This window comes from Stegostoma tigrinum, chromosome 42 (assembly GCF_030684315.1).
Source record: "Stegostoma tigrinum isolate sSteTig4 chromosome 42, sSteTig4.hap1, whole genome shotgun sequence".
NCBI classification, from domain to species: domain Eukaryota; kingdom Metazoa; phylum Chordata; class Chondrichthyes; order Orectolobiformes; family Stegostomatidae; genus Stegostoma; species Stegostoma tigrinum.
Genome location: NC_081395.1, coordinates 2,706,851 through 2,723,924, shown reverse-complemented (window position 1 = coordinate 2,723,924; position 17,074 = coordinate 2,706,851). Strand labels below are relative to the sequence as shown.

At 43.5% G+C, this 17,074-nt stretch overlaps 1 protein-coding gene across 1 annotated transcript; it reads left to right on the top strand.

The window, feature by feature from the left end:
* Positions 1-5,373: 5,373 nt before the first annotated feature.
* LOC125449207 (ovomucoid-like) lies at positions 5,374-15,276 on the top strand. The gene is made up of 4 exons (XM_048524894.1): positions 5,374-5,476; positions 6,140-6,174; positions 7,568-7,680; positions 15,179-15,276. The coding sequence occupies exons 1-4, from the start codon at positions 5,386-5,388 to the stop codon at positions 15,222-15,224; spliced, it is 285 nt and encodes a 94-aa protein (XP_048380851.1). The 5' UTR covers positions 5,374-5,385; the 3' UTR covers positions 15,225-15,276.
* The last annotated feature ends 1,798 nt before the right edge of the window (positions 15,277-17,074 follow it).

The window sequence follows — 17,074 nt, the reverse complement described above, 5'->3', positions numbered from 1 at the left end:
GGAGTTAACCAGAGTTCATTTTGTCCTACGAATTATGGTTGTGTTCACCAGAAGATGATTGTTCAATGATTGTTTTTTGCATTAATATGTTTTAAAACTAGTAGTAGCCACTAAATTAGCACCAAGATGGTGGCAGCCTACAGGCTCCTGCGCCCAGGCTTGTCCTTTTCCCTTCTTCTGCTTCTTTCTTCTCAAACTTACCGGATAAAGAGAGCTCTTTGGCAGAAGGCAGCTTCGATGTGCTCTGGGCCAGCAGTGCCCAGTGGCATCTCTGGGGCAGCGTGGCCACAGAGTCAGTCAGCTGGCTTGTGAAATCCAAAGCAGGACTCTCACTTCTGCGTGGAGTGAACCCCTGGTGAAAGCATGGCATGGGCTGGGAAGCCCGGAATGGTATACTCTCGGTGACATTGCGTAGGCTGGGAAGTCCAGAGCGGGACACTCTTGGGAACACAGTGTACACTGGGAAGCCAGGAGTGGGACACCCTCAGTGACACTGCGTGGGCTGGGAAGCCCGGAGTGGGACACTCAGTGACATGGCATGGGCTGGGCAGCCTGGGGTGAGACACTGTCAGGGACGTGGCATGGGCTGGGAAGCCCGGAGGGGGACACTCTTGGGAACACAGTGTACACTGGGAAGCCCAGAGTGGGACACTGTCGAGGATGTGGCATGGGCTGGGAAGCCCAAAGTGGGACACTCTCGGGGACATGGCATTGTCTGGGAAGCCTGGAGTGGGACACTCTCAGGTACTTGGTGTGGGCTGGGAAGACCAGAGTTGGACACTCTTGGGAACACAGTGTACACTGGGAAGCCCAGAGTGGGACACTGTCGAGGATGTGGCATGGGCTGGGAAGCCCAAAGTGGGACACTCTCGGGGACATGGCATTGTCTGGGAAGCCTGGAGTGGGACACTCTCAGGTACTTGGTGTGGGCTGGGAAGACCAGAGTTGGACACTCTTGGGAACACAGTGTACACTGGGAAGCCCAGAGTGGGACACTGTTGAGGACATGGCATGGGTTGGGAAGCCCAGAGTGGGACTCTGGCGGCGGCATGCTGCAGTATTGGAGAAGGAAAAGTTGGACTCCCTTTAAGGGATTTTTAAAATTTTCTTCTAAGTTAATGTGAATGGCACCTATGTATGCTGATGGTACACACTTTTCATTGTTTTTTTTTACACTGCACACGTGACAATAAAGGATATTCTATGTTGTAGTCTTAAGTTTAGCCTGAAAGTTTCGTTATGAGACAAATATGCATCATAGATGTAATATAACTAGCTACTAAATAATATGTAATAAACCAAATCATTGTTCATCAAGACTGGCCTACCTTCTGCTGAAGTATGTATGGTAGCTCAGTAGCAGTAGTTTAGACTGATACAGCATGTTGGATTGGAGACAATGAAAGTACCCAAGGCATCCCAGCAGAAACCAATATACACAAGACTTCTCAAGGCTATACAGAAGGAAGCATGATGCTGGTGGGCACAAAATAAGATGGATGTCTGATGTAACAGATCAGTACTGCAGAAATTATAGAGGTCTTTTGAGATAGTGGGAACTGCCAATGCTGGAGAAACTGAGATAACATTGTGTTCTGCACTCTGTTCTACCATGATGCATTTTGTGTGGTACGAACTCCTGTATAGCACACAAAACAATACTTTACACTGTAGTTTGCAATGTGATAGCAATAAAACAAGCAATCCTGGCCATTAGAATTTATGCTAACTTTTATGAGGTTGATCAATTGAAAAATATGCCTACCTATATTTGACTGTCAGATCTGAGGAATAGAAGAAAACAGACACAATGAATCGGTGTCATCAGTATCCATTGCACCAAAATATTCCTTTACTGCCTAGCCTTAAGGCAAAGCTTTTTGTAATGTTCATTCATGAGATGTGGGCATGTCTGGCATGACCAGCATTTATTGCCTACCCCTAATTTCCCTTGACAAGGTCGTGGTGAGCTGCCTTCTGGAATCACTGCAGTCCATTTGGCGTAGGGACAGTCACAGTACTAGAAAGGGAGATCCAGAATTTTGAGATAGTGGGAACTGCCGATGCTGGAGAAACTGAGATAACAAGGTATGGAGCTGGATGAACACAGCAGGCCAAGCAGCATCAGAGGAGCAGGAAAGCTGACGTTTTGGATCTAGACCCTTCTTCTGAATGCTGATGCTGTGTTCATCTAGCTGTACACCTTGTTATCTCAGATCCAGAATTTTAATGTTGGGGCTTTTTTATGGAGCCTCCTCTTCTTTCAGAGTTCATAGAATCATTGAATCCCTGCAGTGTGGAAGGAGGCCCTTTGGCCCATCAAGTTTTCACCAACCCTCTGAAGAACATCCCACCTAGACCCACTTCTCTACTCCATCTCTATAGCCTTGTATTTCCCTCGGACAACCCACCTAGCCTGCACACTCTGGACACTACGGGCAACTTAGCATGGCCAATCCACCCCGACCTGCACATCTTTGGTCTGTGGGAGGAAACTCATGTAGACAGAAAGAATGTGCAAACTCCACACAGACAGTCACCTGAGGGTGAAATAAAACCCAGGTCCTTTCTTAGCACCTGTTAAACCATGTTAATTGTTGCATGGCCACTTGATGGTAAGGCTACAAAGTGGTAAGCGCTACTTTGTCTGCCATCCAATGTCTTTTCAGAAAATTCTAACACATGACTACTGAGGCAAAAACAGAAAATGCTGGAGAAGCCCAGCAGGTTTGGCAGTATCTGTAGAGAGAGAAACAGAGCTGACAGGGTGGATACAACAGTGCTAAACTCTGAGCCACCGTGCATTCATGCCTGGATGTGGCAGGACTGCAAAGCTTAGATCTGATGCATTGATTATGAAATGGTTTAGCTTTATCACTTGCCTCTTATGATACATGGCATGCAATTATTCCGGTGTTGATGCCTAATTTTTAGGTGTGCCCAGTGCTGTTCCTGGCACACCCTCCCGTCCTCTTCACTGAACCTGGGTTGATCCTCTGGCTTGATGGTAATGGTTGGGTGGGGAATGCTGGGCCACGAGGCTGCAGGTTGTATTTAATTACAATTGCTGCTGCTGATGGCACAGTGACCCGTAGATGCCCAGTTTTGAGTCTATCCCATTTAGTATGGTAACTGCCACACTTACCATGAAGGTGACAGGACTGTGTGGTGGTTACTCTTAATGATAATATTATCATTAGATTTTTAATTCCAGGGTTTTTTATTATTGAATTCAACTTCCACGCACTGCCATGGTGGGATTCAACCCCTGATCCCCAGAATGCGACCTGCATCTCTGGATTAATAGTCTAGCAACAATACCACAATACCATTCCCTTTTGAGCTAGCTCTTTTATACAGGCTACTAGATATTCCTGACAGAGTGAAGACATTACAAGCCAAGGTGATGACAAAATTACATTTTGTGAAGATTTTCCACCAATTTCTCCACCTACTGAAGCTCCATGTCAAGAAGACTGGACGTTATCTCAGGAACTCTGAGATAATAAAATGTGAGGCTGGATGAACACAGCAGGCCAAGCAGCATCTCAGGAGCACAAAAGCTGACGTTTCGGGCCTGGACCCTTCATCAGAGATGATGATGAAGGGTCCAGGCCCGAAACGTCAGCTTTTGTGCTCCTGAGATGCTGCTTGGCCTGCTGTGTTCATCCAGCCTCACATTTTATTATCTTGGAATCTCCAGCATCTGCAGTTCCCATTATCTCAGGAACTCTCTCAGCTTTTCAGAGTTTAATCAGCTTTATGATCCCATTCTACTGTTGCCTGAAGATGATGAGCAATTTTCTGCCTTGGAAATTTCTGACCAGGGAACAGGCCCGGGGGTGACCTTGAGAATCTGGGACTAGCAGGCCTTGCTTTGTCCTTTACAGAAGTTGTTCCCGACTCTCCAGTTCTCGAGGCAGTTTATCAAGAATCCTCTGGTACTTTTCCAGCTCAGAATAAGAAGATTCTTCTCCTCATCTGGTGGTGGAGTTTGTTTACATCAGTGAGGAAATGCCAGTGAGGAAGTGAAGGCCATTCTGATAACCTTAAACAAGTATCAACCTCTGCTTTGGAAATGCTCAATGACCTCATTTCCATTTCTTGCTGGAGATGAGAGTTTCAAAGATTCACAACCCTCTGAGAGAAACAAATTCTCTTCAACTCCGTCTTGTCCCACAGAAATAATATCCTCTCAGCATCCACCCTGGCAACTTTGTTTCTCACTTTACACATACTGCCAAACTTGCTGAGGTTTTCCAGCATTCTCTGTCTCAGTAGTCATGTGTTGATATGTTGGTAAGGAATTGGATGGTGCACAAAGTGATACTTGCTGCTTTGTAGCCTTACAGTCAAGTGCCATTGTAACAATTAATGAAGTTTAACAGTTCCAAAGAAGTCTTACCTGAATTAGAATGAAGAGCAGAACTAAAACATCAAACCCCTCCCCCATTTCCACTCTGTGACATCATTACTCTGTTCCTCTGTCCACAAACTTTATGATGCAAGACTCCACTGCCCAACATCTCTCATCTTTTCTTGTTCTGTTACTCTAACAACAGAATGTTTTGAGGTTCTTCTGCCCTGTTTATCTAAGATGGGAGCATACTGTCGCTGTGTCACTTCAATCTTTATCATATTGGTCTGATCAAGGTAGTGACTTTTGCCCTGCTTTCAGAGTGTTAATCATTGATAAATTTAAGAGGAATCCTTTCCAAAGTAAATGTATTAAATTTCACAAAGTTCATCTCACACCTGGAATTCATAAAACCATGGAATCCCTATAGTGTGGAAGCAGGCCATTAGGCTGATCGAGTCCACATCAACTGTTCAAAAAGCGTCCCATCTCCCATGATAAGTTTATTGTAGTATTGTCCCCTCCATTCCACTGTTTGCATAAATTATAGAGAGGCAGACTGTTAGTGCCAATACTGTATTTTTAAACTCATTCCTTTCTGGGCCACAGCTCCATAGATCATCCTGAGTTGCCCATTAAGAAGGTGGCGGTGGCTCTTTTGGATTACTGCAATCAGCCAGGGCTATGTTCCAGAAATAAGGAGGGTACATGATATATTCTGAAGTTTAGCTGTTGTGTGGCCTGGAAGGGAATGTGGAAGTAATGACGATGCCATGCAGCAAATCCTTAGAAGCTACTGTGGGTTACAGGTTAGGTCTTGTATTCAACTGCTTTACTTCAAAGGTGTGACTTTTAAACTGGTGAGACTTATGGGGTCCTGCATTGCTGGCTGTGTAAGCGTTATTTACATAAGTAACTTAACGCTCAATCTTCAATTAATTCTTTCAAAGGTAATTCTTTATCATATTGTTACAACTTATTTTCAGAAAATGATGACTTGTGATGTTACAAACAGGAACACTGGGCAGATGAAACTGTCTAAACACATTCAACCATCTGACTCAATGAAGATGGGCAGAGTGTTTCTCGTCACCATGATTGCATTTCTTGCTACTGTCGGTGAGCTATGTTGTTATCATTGCATATTTTGTGATTAGTTGGAGACAAATATCTGCTAAATACCATCCTACATCCTTGAGAAGCATAGACGAACAACCATGAACGGTACAGAGTAGAACTGAGGAATTATGCTAGACCATGTAAGTGTTTCCTGATGGACAGGATAGTGGGAGTAAATAGCAACACGTCCATTGAGATTTCATCCTTGGTGTCCTGTATCACACATCATCAGGAATTGTGAAAAATATGCCTCAGACACACTTATTCAGCACACAGGACAATCCAGGTGTAATACTCAATTCAAAAATAGCACAGAAAACCACTAGATTATCAATGAACAGTATTTTATTTTTCGAATTCACAACATGTTATCCTAAAGGAGTCCTGGATCTAAGTACTGATACTTAGAATTTTATTTCAGACAACTAAATTTGGGCATGTGGAACTCTTATCTAATGGCTAAAATACTAAAGTGTTATGGTTTGAGGCAGCAATATCATTTTTAAAACTCTTTCAAATCTTTAGTTACTCGATGATTTATTGAATTGCTTTGCTAATTAGAATACCCACAATAACTGGTGTCTCCAAATGCTCAGTAAATGTGCAATATGTGGTTGATGTAGGTTTGTGCCCTTTTAATACATGCTCTGTTTCCCGCTTCAGATCTGGCCAAAATTCAACTTTCCGATAAGAATGAGGTGAGAGCCTAATTTTAACACTTTTTGTCGATGTTAAATTCTCCTTGTTGTTTTAAAGTGGGCAACGCTCATTCCAGCATTGATGGTTATAGATTAGTAAGTCTCCAATTCCTCGTCGTTGGATCACTGGTCCTGAAGAGGAAATATCAATGAGGGGATCTAATTTTGGATTAGATGTGATTCACGCCAGGAAGGATAGGACTGGGTTTTGCTGTGATGCATCTGTGCTCAAATTGACCCAAAACACATACTGATTTATACTTAATTGACAAGTCCACCTGGAAGGTTGTAATAAACAACACGATGTCCAGGCAGGATCAAACAGAAGGTAACATACAGCAAGTGGTACTCATTAGGCCAAGGCCCTCTGAGCTGTCACATACGTTTGGAAGTGAATACTAAAGGAGAAGGGACAGAATGTTCATCACAATGGCTGGGGATGGTGAGCATGATAGTGTGACATCAATCTGATTGGCTGTTGTGTTGGCTTGCTGTCATTATTTTGACCATTGGGAATCTTGTGGGTAGAATGCAGAGGCCAGTAATGGGCCTGATTTTTTTTCTTTTTTGTATTCCATCACCAAGTCACCCTTTATTCACATGTGCACAGTACACTGACTGTGGCCAACCAGTTCAGAGACAGTCCCTGAACTGAGAAGATTATGAATCTCCTGTTTATGTATTTTTTCATTATCTCCCTACAACACCGGTGTTCTGTGTATATGTGCTGTGGCTCAGTGAAGACACAATTTGCAACAAATTTCTATTCACCACTAGGAAAACACCCATGTGGCCAGTGAACCAGTCACAAGCAACGCCTAGCAATAGGCCTGATTCAAATTATTAAACATTTGAGCGTGTTAACAAACCTATGATCAGTTCAACGGCCAGTTGGAATTTTATTTGGGCCAAAGGGTCCGATAAATGATCGGTCATGAGCAGATGCAAGTGAAAACAGGAGGTGACACAACGGGATCCAGTTATGATCATGTCATTCAATTCAGCAGACACATAAAAGAGCACATGGCCAACAGCATATTCATATATTGATGTCATTGGGTGGGCAGAGTTATTGGGGTTAATGTATCTGGTCACACTTGGCCACTGGAGAGGTAATGACTCAGCAAAGATCATAGGATCAGTCAAAGTGAGTCCACTCAGCATAGATGAATACAAGCACATTGGATGTGAAATTAAGGTACTTGGAGGCCAGGTTAAGTACCGACTTATCAGGGAAAGTAGGGAGGTTCGGCTTCAACCAGGGTCTCAGCAGCTGACTAGGCTGTGCGTGTCATCCAAATTGAATCATACCAATGCGTCAGAAGTTGCACTATGCAATTGAATTTTACATCCACACATTTAAAATACCTATGTGTTAATTTTACCATTTCAGCCACATTGTGAAGACTATCCTAATGCCCCTATATGTACTAGAGAGTATATTCCAGTTTGTGATATCGATGGAAATACATTTCCAAATCGATGTGTGCTGTGTGGTGAAATAAGGTCAGTGCCTTTGCTTTCAATCTCACAATACAGAATGAAATGAAAAGTCTGTGGCCATCAAATTAGAGGGTATGTATTCTGAACATTTCTGACTTGAGCCAGGCTGGCTGTCTGAAAATCTGCAGCAATGATTTGCCTTATAAAATAAGTAGTCAGTTTACTCAACAACAGACAATAGAACCCTATCTACAGGGCTGGTGCTTTTTCTTGTCACAACTCACTGTGATAGTTCATTGGAAATCAGGTTCTACTATGTCCAGTGTCGTCACAAATGTGATAACTTGATTAAAGCACCCAATTGCCTAACTGTACCTTGCTGTCTAATTCATACTAAAAGACTATACACACCAGGTTTTTACTATTAACAAGAATAAATGATTTCCTGCATTACCAAACTGCTTTTAGCATAGTTAAAAAAAACGTAAGAATTGCGGGAGGGAAGAGAAGCTTGAAGTAGCTTTGTTAACAAGTTGAGTAATGAGTTTGATAGCATGAAATGAGATTGGATCTAATGATGTAGACTCCTTAGTGACGGAGGTTAAGAAACATCAAAGGGAAAAAGACACTGGTGAGAGAAGGCCGTCTAACATCAGTAGACACATAGGAACACAGAACGTAGACAATAGGAGTAGGAATCGGCCATCCAGCCCTCCAAGCCTGCTCCATCATTCAATATGATCATGGATGATCTTCCAACCCAGTATCCTGTTCCTACATTCTTCCCACACCCCTTTTGATCCCTTTGGCCCTAAAAACTATATCTAATTCCTTCTTGAAAACATTAAATATTTTGGTCTCAACCACTTCCTGTGGCAGAGAATTCCACAGGATAACCACTCTCTGGGTGAAGATTTTTCTCCTTATTTTAGTCCTAAATGGCCTAACCAATAAATTAATCTGTGCCCCCTGGTTCTGGACCCTCTGGTCATCAGGAATATCTTTCCTGTGATTATCCTGTTAGAATTTTATAAGTTTCTATAAGTTTCTCCCTAATCCTTCTAAACTCAAGCGAATCCTAACTGATCCAGTCTGTCTTCAAATGTCAGTCCTGTCATGCAAGGAATCAGTCTGGTAAACCTTTGTTGCACATCCTCCGTCACCACAACATTCTTCCTCAGATAAGGAAACTAAAAGTACACACAATACTTCAGGTGTGGTCTCACGAAAAATCCATAACTCCCTGCTCCTGTAATCAAATCCTCTCACTATGAAGGCCAGCACTACACTAGCCTTCTTCACTGCCTCCTGCACCTGCACGCTTACTTCCGGCAACTGGTGTAGAAAGTCACCCAGGTCTCCTGGCATCTCCTCCTTTCTCAATCCATTATCCATCAGATAATACTCTGCCTTCCTGTGGGACAGAGAATAAATCAAGAGATAGTTAAGGTATCGAAAAAAGGACAGTACAGGAATTAATGGTGACTTTAATTTTAATGTAGATTTGGAAAAACCAAATGACAGCCATGAGAAGAAATCATGCATTTGGTATGGTTGCCTAGAATAATATGTTGTGGACTTACAGGGATCAGGCTATTTTAGATCTGGTAATGTACAATAAGACAGGTTTAATAATGATCTCAGTATAAAAGGCTCCTTAAAGAAGCAGTGACAATAACATGGTGGAACTTTCTACTCAGTTTGAGGGTGAGAAACTTGAGTCAGAAACAGTGAGCCTTATCTCAATTGTTGGTTATAGACCAGTGAACCTTACCTCAGTTGTTGGTAAAGTGTTGGAAAAGGTTATAAGGGATAGGATTTATAATCATCTAGAAAAGAATAAATTGATTAGGGATAGTCAGCACGGTTTTGTGAAGGGAAGGTCGTGCCTCACAAACCTTACTGAGTTCTTCGAGAAGGTGACCAAACAGGTAGATGAGAGTATCAGAGATAATGGGAACTGCAGATGCTGGAGATTCCAATATAATAAAATGTGAGGCTGGATGAACACAGTAGGCCAAGCAGCATCTCAGGAGCACAAAAGCTGACGTTTCGGGCCTAGACCCTTCATCAGAGAGGGGGATGGGGAGAGGGAACTGGAATAAATAGGGAGAGAGGGGGAGGCGGACCGAAGATGGAGAGTAAAGAAGATAGGTGGAGAGAGTGTAGGTGGGGAGGTAGGGAGGGGATTGGTCAGTCCAGGGAAGACGGACAGGTCAAGGCCCTCTGCTTCTTCCTGTCCCGCAGGCCCGACCAGTCCCCCTCCACCAACACTCTCATCCGCCTAGCTGAACTCGTCCTCACACTCAACAACTTCTCTTTTGACTCCTCCCACTTCCTACAGACTAAGGGGGTGGCCATGGGCACCCGCATGGGCCCCAGCTATGCCTGCCTCTTTGTAGGTTACGTGGAACAGTCCCTCTTCCGCACCTACACAGGCCCCAAACCCCACCTCTTCCTCCGGTACATTGATGACTGTATCGGCGCCGCCTCTTGCTCCCCAGAGGAGCTCGAACAGTTCATCCACTTCACCAACACCTTCCACCCCAACCTTCAGTTCACCTGGGCCATCTCCAGCACATCCCTCACCTTCCTGGACCTCTCAGTCTCCATCTCAGGCAACCAGCTTGTAACTGATGTCCATTTCAAGCCCACCGACTCCCACAGCTACCTAGAATACACCTCCTCCCACCCACCCTCCTGCAAAAATTCCATCCCCTATTCCCAATTCCTCCGCCTCTGCCGCATCTGCTCCCACGATAAGACATTCCACTCCCGCACATCCCAGATGTCCAAGTTCTTTAAGGACCGCAACTTTCCCCCCACGGTGATTGAGAACGCCCTTGACCGCGTCTCCCGCATTTCCCGCGACATATCCCTCACACCCCGCCCCTGCCACAACCGCCCCAAGAGGACCCCCCTCGTTCTCACACACCACCCTACCAACCTCCGGATACAACGCATTATCCTCCGACACTTCCACCATTTACAATCCGACCCCACCACCCAAGACATTTTTCCATCCCCTCCCCTGTCTGCTTTCCGGAGAGACCACTCTCTCCGTGACTCCCTTGTTCCCTCCACACTGCCCTCCAACCCCACCACACCCGGCACCTTCCCCTGCAACCGCAGGAAATGCTACACTTGTCCCCACACCTCCTCCCTCACCCCAAGATGACATTCCACATTAAGCAGAGGTTCACCTGCACATCTGCCAATGTGGTATACTGCATCCACTGTACCCGGTGCGGCTTCCTCTACATTGGGGAAACCAAGCGGAGGCTTGGGGACCGCTTTGCAGAACACCTCCGCTCAGTTCGCAACAAACAACTGCACCTCCCAGTCGCAAACCATTTCCACTCCCCCTCCCATTCTCTTGATGACATGTCCATCATGGGCCTCCTGCACTGCCACAATGATGCCACCCGAAGGTTGCAGGAACAGCAACTCATATTCCGCCTGGGAACCCTGCAGCCATATGGTATCAATGTGGACTTCACCAGCTTCAAAATCTCCCCTTCCCCTACTGCATCCCTAAACCAGCCCAGTTCATCCCCTCCCCCCACTGCACCACACAACCAGCCCAGCTCTTCCCCCCCACCCACTGCATCCCAAAACCAGTCCAACCTGTCTCTGCCTCCCTAACCGGTTCTTCCTCTCACCCATCCCTTCCTCCCACCCCAAGCCGCACCCCCAGCTACCTACTAACCTCATCCCACCTCCTTGACCTGTCCGTCTTCCCTGGACTGACCTATCCCCTCCCTACCTCCCCACCTACACTCTCTCCACCTATCTTCTTTACTCTCCATCTTCGGTCCGCCTCCCCCTCTCTCCCTATTTATTCCAGTTCCCTCCCCCCATCCCCCTCTCTGATGAAGGGTCTAGGCCCGAAACGTCAGCTTTTGTGCTCCTGAGATGCTGCTTGGCCTGCTGTGTTCATCCAGCCTCACATTTTATTATCTTAGGTAGATGAGAGTAAACCGGTTGATGTGGTGTATATGGATTTCAGCAAGGCGTTCGATAAGCTTCCCCACAATAGGCTATTGTACAAAATGCGGAGGAATGGGATTATGAGAGATATAGCAGTTTGGATCGGAAATTGGCTTGCTGAAAGAAGACAGAGGGTGGTACTTGATGGGAAATGTTCATCCTGGAGACCAGTTACTAGTGGTGTACCGCAAGGGTCGGTGTTGGGTCCACTGCTGTTTGTCATTTTTATAAATGACCTGGATGAGGGCGGAGAAGGATGGATTAGTAAATTTGCAGACAACACTAAGGTCGGTGGAGTTGTGGATAGTGACGAAGGATGCTGTAGGTTGCAGAGAGACATAGATAAGCTGCAGAGCTGGGCTGAGAGGTGGCAAATGGAGTTTCATGCAGACAAGTGTGAGGTGATGCATTTTGGTAGGAGTAACCGGAAGGCAAAGTACAGGGCTAATGGTAAGATTCTTAGTAGTGTAGATGAGCAGAAAGATCTCAGTGTCCATGTACACAGATCCTTAAAAGTTGCCACCCAGGTTGACAGGGCTGTTAAGAAGTCATACAGTGTTTTAGCTTTTATTAATAGAGGGATCGAGTTCCGGAACCAAGAGGCTATGGTGAAGCTGTACAAAACTCTGGTGCGGCCGCACTTGGAATATTGAGTCCAGTTCTGGTCACCGCATTATAAGAAGGATGTGGAAGCTTTGGAAAGGGTGCAGAGGAGATTTACTAGGATGTTGCCTGGTATGGAGGGAAGGTCTTACGAGGAAAGGCTGAGGGACTTGAGGCAGTTTTCATTCGAGAGAAGAAGGTTGAGAGGTGACTTAATTGAAACATATGAAATAATCAGAGGGTTGGATAGGGTGGATAGGGAGAGCCTTTTTCCTAGGATGGTGACGGCGAGCATGAGGGGGCATAGCTTTAGATTGAGGGGTGAAAGATATAGGACAGATGTCAGAGGTAGTTTTTTTACTCAGAGAGTAGTAAGGGAATGGAATGCTTTGTCTGCAACAGTAGTAGATTCGCCAACTTTATGTACATTTAAGTCGTCATTGGACAAGCATATGGACGTACATGGAATAGTGTAGGTTAGATGGGCTTCAGATCGGTATGACAGGTCGGCACAACATCGAGGGCCGAAGGGCCTGTACTGTGCTGTAATGTTCTATGTTCTATGTAACTGTGCTGAGCTTAAATAATAATCATATAGAGGTGAGGACAGAATTGCTGGAGTTGACTGGGCAAAGAACTTAGGAGAAAAGGCAATTGAGGGAAATCACAGATATTGAAGGGGAGGGGTAAATTAGTTCAGTTGGCTGGATGTCTGGTTTTAAAGGCAGAGTAACGCCAACAGTGTGGGTGCAATTCCTATACCAGCTAGGGTTACCATGAAGAATTCTCCTTCTCACCCTCTCCCGTCACCTGAATCACGGTGACCCTCACATTAAACCACTATCAGTTGACTCTCTCTAATGAGAAAGGAGTCCAATGGAACAGTGGGACTACAGTGACTTAATTTAAGAAAATAGTTCATGATTCATAGAAAAGATACATCCCAGTGAGCAAGAACGATTTGAAGGAGATAAACCAACCACAGTTAACCAAGAAGTTGAGGATAGTATCAAATTGAAAGAGACAAAAACACAAAATGTGACAAAAAATAAGTGGTAAACATTCAGAAAACTTTAAAAGTCAAGGGAACATGATCAAAAAAAGGAGGAAAATAAAGTGAGGGTAAACTAGCAAATAGTATAGAATTGAGCAGTAACAGCCTCTTTAAGGGAGGCCAAAGTAAATATAGGCTTCTTAGAAAATGAAGCTGGGAGCATAATAATAGATCGGGTACACTATTCCAGTTCCCTCTCCCCATCCCCCTCTCTGATGAAGGGTCTAGGCCCGAAACGTCAGCTTTTGTGCTCCTGAGATGCTGCTTGGCCTGCTGTGTTCATCCAGCCTCACATTTTATTATCTTGGAATTCTCCAGCATCTACAGTTCCCATTATCACAGGTACACTGGCTCTCCTTGGTCTAACTTGCTCATTACCTCATCAAAGAATTATAACAGATGTGTCAGGTATGACTCACCTTGATGAAGCCCAACTGACTCAGCCCTATGTAAGCATGCAGTTCCAGATACTTCACAATTTCATCCTTAAATATTGACCCTAAAATCTTACCAATGACCGAGGTCAGGATAACCAGTTTATGGCTTCTCATCTTCCACCTCCCTCTCTTCTTCAACATGAGTGATACATTAGTTTTTGTCCCGTTATCTAAGGAAAGATATACTGACATTCGAGGCAGCCTACACAAGTTTCACTAGGCTGATTTTGAGTTTTGAGGATTTTCTTATGAGGAGAGACTGACTAATTGTGCTTACACTAATTGGAGTTTAGTAAAATATAGGAGACTTTACTGAAACTTACAAGATTCTTATGGGACTTAACAGGACAGAAGCGGGAAGGATACTTCCTGTTGTGGAAGAGTCAAGGTCCATGGAGTCATAGAATCATACAGCATTGAAACAGACCTTTTGGTTCAACTAGTCCATGTTCCCAAAGTAAACTAGTCTCACCTGCCTGCATTTGGCCCATATCCCTCCAAACTTTCTCTATTCATGGGGACTTATCGAAATGTCTTCTAAATGTCATAACTATACCTGCATCTACCACTTCCTCCAGCAGTTCATTCCACACACAAACCAATCTCTATGCAAAAATGTTGCCCCTCATGTCCTTTTTTAAACCTTCACCTCTCACCTTAAAAATATGCCCCAAGGAAAAAGACCCTTGTATTCATCCTGTCGATATCTCTAATGATTTTATAAATCTTGAAAAGGTTACCTCTCTGCCTCCTACGCCCCAGTGAAAAAATCCCAGCATCTCCAGCTTATTTTTATAACACAAACCTTGTGTTCCTGACAACATCCTGGTAAATCTTTTCTGAACCCTCTCCAATTTAACAATATCCTTCCTACAGCTTGTCAACCAGAGCTACACTCAGTACTCCAGAAGATGCCTCATTAATGTCCCATACAATCTCTTCATGAAATTCCAAATCCTAAACTCAAAGGTCTGAGCAATGAAGGCAAGCTTGCTAAATGCCTTCTTCACCACTCTGTCTTCCTGTGACACAAATTTCAAAACATTGTATACCTGAACCCTAGGTCTCTCTGTTCCAGGGTCCTACTGTTAATTATAAGCCCTGCCCCTGTTTGTTTTACCAAAATGCAATATCTTGTATTATGAAAATTAAACTCCATCTGCCACTCCTCAGCCCATTGACCCAATTGATTAAGATCTCTTTATTATCTTAGATAACCTTCTTCATTGTCCACTATACCACCAACGTTGATCCAAAGGCAGTGATGAAGAGTGATTTCTTCTCTCACAGAGTCTTGAACTTGTGGAAATTTTATTACAACAGAGACTGAGACAGACAAATGGAGTTGAGGATTATTAGATCAGTCATGATCGCTTTGAATGGCAGTGCAGATTTAAAGGCCCATGTGACCTACTCATGCTCCAGTGTCTTATGATCTGAATGTGGATCCCAATTATGATTTCTGTTTTCTTTTCAGATTGAGTGGCAATAAGATCTTAATAAAACACTTTGGAGAATGTTAATTCCACAAGCACGATAATGTTCCGACCTGTCTTTCCAAAAATGCAATAAAGAACTTTTTTGACTGAAGCAAACTTTTAAAAAATGTATATTTAAATGAATAGAATTTTAAATAAAATAATATCATGTTTGAATGCATTATCTTAGCTTTATCTTTATAAATGTAGGTTTAGATATCACAAAGTAACATTTCGTTGATACAGTTGAGAATTAATATTTTGTAAACCCATTCAATAACAAACATCTCATTAATTCACTCAAGAATCAATATCTCACTATCTCATTTGAGAATTAATATCTCATAAACTCACTCAAATTAATACCTTGTAAACTTATCCAAGAATTAATATCTTGTGAACTCATTCAAGAATTAATACCTTTCTAACTCATTTGAGAAGTAATGCCATACTAACTGAATGTTTCATTAATACCACATTAATACATCTAAATTAACACCTTATAAACCCAGTCCCAAATACCTTGTAAACTCACTGCTGCACTAATATCTCATTAACTCTCTCCAGAAGAAATGCCTTGTAAACTCAAAGTTAGCTCAGTTGGCTGGATGACTGATTAGTAATGCAGAGTTACAGCATTAGTGGGGGTTCAATTCTGGCATTGACTGAGATTATCATGAAGAGCTCTCATTCTCAACCTCTCCACTTGTCTGAGGCATGGTGACCCTCACCTTAAACCAAAACCTTCATCTCTCTCTAATGAGAGAGTAGTTCTATGGCCTGCTAAGTCTCTGGCAACTTTTACCCTCTACTTGTAATACTTCATAAACTCATCACATATCATATAAATTGATCAATACTTCAAACTCACTCCAAGACTAACACGCTGGAACCTGGCTTCCAGATTAATAGCCCATAAAATTACTCCAAAGATTAATATCCTGTAAATTCACTTCAGAATTAACATCTCATAGACTTGGTAAGCAGAGTGTTACTCGCATATTGATTTTCTACATGAACAATTAGCTTTGGAGGGCAGAGTTCATGTAATCCCCATTAGTGACTATCTAAAGTCCTTTTCAGCAACAGAAAGAGGTGGGAGATGATTCAACAGAGAAGGTGGAATAAATCAATGTTTAAATAATCACAGGCTGGACTGGTGACTGAATTGTCATTGAGTGTTAATGTCCAGTTGTATTCATAATTTTTTAAGAATAACATCACACGCAAGAATCAACTTGGTATTCCGGATAATGGATTTCTGAATCACCATTGAGAAACTGGAGGTCAGAGCCTAGACATATGCTAATCAATGAACTTGAAATCTGCAATTCATTTATTCTACTGTCAACTTTCCTCACACTGGGGAAACTTCTCAAGTGGCTGGAGCCATACCTGGCAAAAAGAAAGACGGCTGTGTTGGTGGAGGTCAGTCATGTCAGCTCCAGGACATCTCTGCTGGAGTTCCTCAGAGTTGCGTCCTAGGATTAACCATCTTCATCTGCTTCATCAATGATTTTAGCTCCATCATAAGGTCAGAAGTGGGATGTTTGCCAATGACTACACAATGTTCAGCAATATTTGCGACTCCTCCAAAACTGAAGCAGTCCACATTCAAATGTTACAAGATCTGGTTACCATCCAAGTTTGGGCTGACAAGTAATAACCATGCCACACAAGTGTTAGGCAATGGCTATTTCCAACAGGAGTGAATCTAACCTTAGCTCCTTGACATTGAATGGTTTACCTTCACTAAATCACCACTACCAACATTTTGGGGTTACCAATGATCAGAAACTGATCTGGAGTAGCCACGTAAGTAGTGTGGCTACAAGAACAGTCAGAGCTTAGGAATCCTGCAACCAGTACTTCACCTCCTGACTCCACAAAGGCTG

Coding starts and splice junctions, on each gene's coding strand:
- LOC125449207 (XM_048524894.1), top strand. CDS start 5,386: ATGAAACTGTCTAAACACATTCAACCATCTGACTCAATGAAGATGGGC. Junction 5,477..6,139: donor TGCATTTCTTGCTACTGTCG/GTGAGCTATGTT, acceptor TTCCCGCTTCAG/ATCTGGCCAAAATTCAACTT. Junction 7,681..15,178: donor GTGCTGTGTGGTGAAATAAG/GTCAGTGCCTTT, acceptor TTTTCTTTTCAG/ATTGAGTGGCAATAAGATCT.